This window comes from Aptenodytes forsteri, unplaced genomic scaffold, assembly GCF_000699145.1.
Source record: "Aptenodytes forsteri isolate BGI_AS27 unplaced genomic scaffold, ASM69914v1 Scaffold243, whole genome shotgun sequence".
NCBI lineage: Eukaryota > Metazoa > Chordata > Aves > Sphenisciformes > Spheniscidae > Aptenodytes > Aptenodytes forsteri.
In genome coordinates, this window is record NW_008795314.1 from 1,340,007 (window position 1) to 1,345,122 (window position 5,116).

Sequence of the window (5,116 nt, forward strand, 5' to 3'; positions counted from 1 at the left end):
CCCCCCCCTTCCGTCCCCACGAGCGGGTTGTGGTGTGGTTTCAGATCGGTGCGGGCGTGAGCCTCCCCGGCGTGGTGGCTGCCAAGTGCGGTGCTGAGGTGATCCTGTCCGACAGCGAGGAGCTGCCCCAGTGCCTGCGGAACTGCCGGAGAAGCTGCCTGATGAACGACCTGCCCCACGTACCCGTTATAGGGCTCAGCTGGGGGCGGGTATCTCCAGAGCTGCTCTCGCTTGCTCCCGTAGACGTTATTTTAGGATCGGATGTCTTTTTTGACCCAAAAGGTACGTTAATACTCTCGGGTACCTTCGATTTGCGACAAGCTGCGAGGACTTTGTGTCCAAGCAGTACCGGGAACACTGTCAAGAGGCCGGGTGACAGCCAGCCTTTAAGGTGACACTGCGCGATTGAACTTGTTACTCTTGGGGTCGTTCTAGCATTAAGCTATCATGGGTACCACCGGAGGGAGGCGAATAGAAAACAGAGTAGATGAACTAACTGCTTAAGGCCATGCTTCTCGGGTCTGTCATACAGATGCAGTTAGTCTTGTATCGATTTTTAATTACCATTTCATATAACCAGGCGTATTTAACTATACCTAGAATCTGAGACTAACCACTGCTGCTTCATCTCCCCAAACTACACAGACTTTGAAGATATTTTAACGACAGTTTATTTCTTGCTGGAAAAGAATCCACGTGCTCAATTCTGGACTACTTATCAAGTCCGAAGGTAAACTCTTTAGCATATTTAAGACTCAAACCTTACTTCCCATCTCCCCATCTTAGCTCTTAGTAAGGACTGTTAACTGCTCGGAGGCACCACTGCACTGATTCCAGAGAAGCTCCTCACAGATTGTGAATCGGGCTGGTTATTAGCCAAGTAAATCCTAGGGGTAGCAGACAAAAGCAGCCAAACCAGAAAATAATCCAAGAACCACAAATTTACTGTCAACTAGAAAACTGTTACAAACCCAGTTTTGTGAACTGTTGTATTTAAGCTTGGCGACAGTCTCCTACAATTGCTGCAGAAGTTAGAAACGTGGATCACGTTTTCACGCATGGGTGTTTCCTCCCCTCAGTGCCGACTGGTCTATTGAAGCTTTGCTCTGCAAATGGAAACTGAAGAACATCCACGTTCCTTTACATTCGTTCAGCGCGGACAAAGAGCACTTGGCGGGCTCGCCTCTACCAGGAAGACATACAATCGAAATGATGATAATCTCACTAGCAAGATCAGATGGTACTTAAGTTTATTCCACTTGTTGGTTCCAATACAAGATGATACTTAACTGTTCACTGTAGCGTGGATCTGCAGAAAACAGTCCTGTTTACAGCAAACCTCACGCGTATTTTTTGGGAAGCAGATCCCCTTAACAGCGATTCTTAAAACATGCATTGTAAAAATAAAGCTGTTCAATTGTTCAGCTATGGCTTTTGAGAAATTTGTGCTCCTCCCCAAAGACCAGGTAGTAGTTCAAAGACTCAATTCCATTATGTAAGCCACTACACAACATAGCTTAACAACCCGACAACCCACAAGATCCAACTTAAATTCACAACTTCAGCTATGAAGAAAAGTTAACCGCACTCTTTCAAGATAAAAAATATCCCCGTAAGATCTGTTTCCCAGGACTGAAGCTCTTTCCCAAAGCCAGCCCCTTTGTTTTTAAATGAATCTGCGTAGACTGCCGCTAGCCATGCAGTCCTGGAACACACAAGCTCCTCAAGTTTGTAAAAAAAGTACTTTTAATCCTCAATCAAGCCAGACTGCAAGTATTCAGATGTTTCCAGTCCCATTTAACATACATGCATAAAGTTAACAAGGCATTACAATAACCCTTGACACGTGATGGTTGAAGTTACAATTCACTTGGTATCCAAATCAAGGGGGGGAAAAAGAAAACCATCGCTGTAAGATTAGCTACCATCAAGCAGCAGCCTGCTGAGTCAGGGCAAGCACGCAGCAAATGCAGTTAGTACTGCTCAGGGTGTATCTTCCACAACAACGTCCAACGGACCTGCCTGGTTCTGTGTTTATAGTCTGGTGTGCAATACTTGCCATACAACATTTGGGTTAGTCACAATACTAGTTAAGTTTGCCCATAGTAATTTAAAAGCAACCCCAGTGGATAAAATTTATAAGCAATAGAATGCATTCAGTTACTACACAAAGTTAAACATTGACAGTATAATTGCAGAAATCTTTTCAAGCTAAAAATAAGCTGACTCAGACATTAAGTTGAGAAAAGTTAACACAGAAAAATGTTTAATATTAACTACAGAGACAGTGGGTATAGTACAGAATGTCTTAAGCAAAAGATACACCAATCAGTACTTACAAAGGAATGAACCATTTCTTTTCTTAACATTACATTTCTCATATGTAAGTTCATATATGTAGGTTGGTAAGTTTTACCATTCTGGAAAAAATAAGGTGTGTATATCATCAGCTAGATGTGCTCACTGTATGCTCCATTATTTTTACGCAAGGCCCGGGTGACTGGAAGTGCAGTTGTCAGGCATTTTAATTAACTGGACAGCCATTTGTTTCTGCACGACAAGGCATCGTTACACAGGAGCAATCAGGAGAAAACAGGAAACAGCCAAGCACTCTGCACTGCAACACGCCACCTTAACAGCTAACCAGCATTACTCAACTGCTACACAACTGCGCCTAGTGCACAAAAATACATAAGAGAAGAGATTAGAATTGAGTCTGATAAAGCAATCCTTTCAAATATCAACTGTCACCTGAAAAGATTTCTACCAATTTGAATTTGAAGATACTATTTGAATTCAAAGTAAAAAAAGGCATTTACAGTAAGTTTCAAATTGAAGTTTTTGCAGAATTTTATTTAAGGAATGAAGACAAAATTGAGAATACTTTTTGACAGAGTTAGCTACTCAGCATATAACGGCTGCATGTTTCCTCAGTATGAAACTGGAGGCAGCAAGTTACCATCAGTTTAATTTCAAATAAAAGTCAGCACTATATAAACAAAAATGAAGTTTTACCTCAAATATCCAAGCCAATAATGAAATCGGTAGTCGTTCACTTCACTAAATTACAAGAAATTTGAATAACAGCAACAAAATGGCACATAAAATGTAAAATCTGCCACTTGAGGCGCAACTTAAACAAGTAAAAAGTTAGACAAAATGTTACAAAATAACCTTTTCAACAGCTGGTTGCTCGTGCCAGGGGTCTCTCCAATGGACTGAAGACTCAAGCGATCTTTTCCCCCCAAAGGCGTCCTTTATGTAGATTCTCATTTATCTGATGCATCTAGGTTTGAAGAAAGAGAAGTTCAGCCAGGATTCTACCTTGTCTCTGTTGGTTGCGTGGATGACTTCAGGTATACTTCTAGTTGTGTTTCAACTGGCTTTGCCTAATTTAATTAAGTTTTAGGAATTTCCATAGTGTTCCACCTCCCCCCGTGTGTTGCTTTACTTCAGTGCCAAATGTAAGGTTCTGTCAAAGTATTTCGTTACAAAGAAGAATAAGCATCAGGCTGTAGATCAAGCCACCATTAACTTCAATTCAGCCTGTTCAACAATAAATTATTAAAAGTTATATAAAAGTTATAAAACTAGTACTTCTTCATAAAGACTTAACTAAACTCTAATTAGCATTCAAAACAGAAAGTGTGACTAATTTTGCTACAATTATCTAACTTCAGAGCTAGCTTAGGCCCTTTCCTTTTAAAAACAGGACCAAACAGTTTGAAGGGTTAAAGACACACTATCCTTTCCCCGCCCGGTGTATCCTTAGATGCCTCTTCAAGATGTCGACTTGAGGAAAAACTAGTTTCCATGGTTTTCTCGTTGCAAGGAATTTGCCACTTTTCTAGAACAGTTATTACCTCCAGTCAGTATAACGGCCACTGAACCGATCTTCCATTATATAAGGATAGTGTATCTTTAACATTTAAAGACAAACCTGCTCCAATACACGCCCACAGAAACTGGTCCCTGGAGGATCAGCCAAATCAGTTAAAATCTGCAATACTGGCCAATATTCTTTTAGCAAACAGGAGACCGCAGCTTTAAAGGGGAAAATGCAGATGTTGGATAAATACAGTAAGAAATAGTCATTTTCATCATAGGTTGCGTCTCATACAATATTTTATTAAAACCAAGCCATTAATCTCTCAATAAAACATTTTCTCTGCAAAAAAATTTCTCCGTAGAAAGCCCTTCGGTATTAATTGCCCTAAACCAATAACCAAAAAGCACTGCTCAAGAAAAAAAAAAAGCTATCAATGTGCCCCGTTAGGATTCACTTGGTTCAGGCTATTAATACTCTTAAGAACTACCCAACACCCCACCTAAGCGCTATAATAAAGTAACATGCAACATGTGCTGATCCCGAGGTACATTACCATGTTCCTAGGAGGATACAGCTCCTTCTTCTTCCGGAGACTTGGGAGGGCTCTTAGACCTGGATCTAGAGTTGGATTCCCTCTTTGAGGCAGGGGGAGGGCTTCTAGATCTGGACCGGGATCTTGACCTGGACCGGGATCTGGAGACAGACGAGGACTTTGACTTGGATCTCCTGGCAGACCTGGACTTCGAGGTGGAGCGAGACCGAGAGCGTGTGCGAGATCGGGATTTGGACCGACTGTAGCGGGACCGACTGCGGGATCTAGAGCGGCTCCTGCTTCTAGAGCGGCTGCGACGGCGTCTTCTAGGGCTAAAACATACCAGGAGCGGGGGGAGAAAAAAAAGCGTGTTAGAAGTTGAACACGGGCGGCGCAACAGACTTCAGCAACTACTTCGGGACAGGGAGGGCGGAACGGGACCCACGTGGGCAAGAAAATGAGCGTTAAGAGGGCGCCATTGTTCAGAGTGAGTGGCCGGGGGCTAAAACTACTACAGGGCGAAACTCTTCCGCTCCGACGGAACTCCACGCGCCTCCGCTACTGAAGCCCTACCCCTCCTCCCAACCCCGCCGCGAAACGCACTCGGAAAACGAAACAAAACCGAGCGGCCCCCGCTGTACAGGCACATGCCAAAGCCCCGTCTCCCTGCCTCGTGACTGAAACTCCGCTGCCCCCCTACACCCTCCCAGGCGCTCACCTGCGGCTGCGGCGGCCCGGACCCCCCGCTCCCCTCG

The 5,116-nt window shown here is 43.6% G+C and overlaps 2 protein-coding genes across 2 annotated transcripts in view; one reads left to right on the top strand and one right to left on the bottom strand.

Moving 5' to 3' along the window:
* The window catches only part of METTL23 (methyltransferase like 23), a 3,288-nt gene extending 1,865 nt beyond the window's left edge, over positions 1–1,423 (top strand). The window contains exons 2-4 of the mRNA XM_009279492.1: positions 45–282; positions 646–730; positions 1,080–1,423. Of these exons, the coding sequence (XP_009277767.1) occupies positions 45–282; positions 646–730; positions 1,080–1,248 (492 nt within the window). The 3' untranslated portion in view covers positions 1,249–1,423. The remainder of the gene's footprint in view (positions 1–44; positions 283–645; positions 731–1,079) is intronic.
* Positions 1,424–1,736: 313 nt separating this feature from the next.
* The window catches only part of SRSF2 (serine and arginine rich splicing factor 2), a gene marked incomplete at its 5' end in the record, with an annotated part of 4,869 nt that continues 1,489 nt past the window's right edge, over positions 1,737–5,116 (bottom strand). The window contains 3 exons of the mRNA XM_009279493.1: positions 1,737–3,286; positions 4,383–4,693; positions 5,080–5,116. Of these exons, the coding sequence (XP_009277768.1) occupies positions 4,390–4,693; positions 5,080–5,116 (341 nt within the window). The remainder of the gene's footprint in view (positions 3,287–4,382; positions 4,694–5,079) is intronic.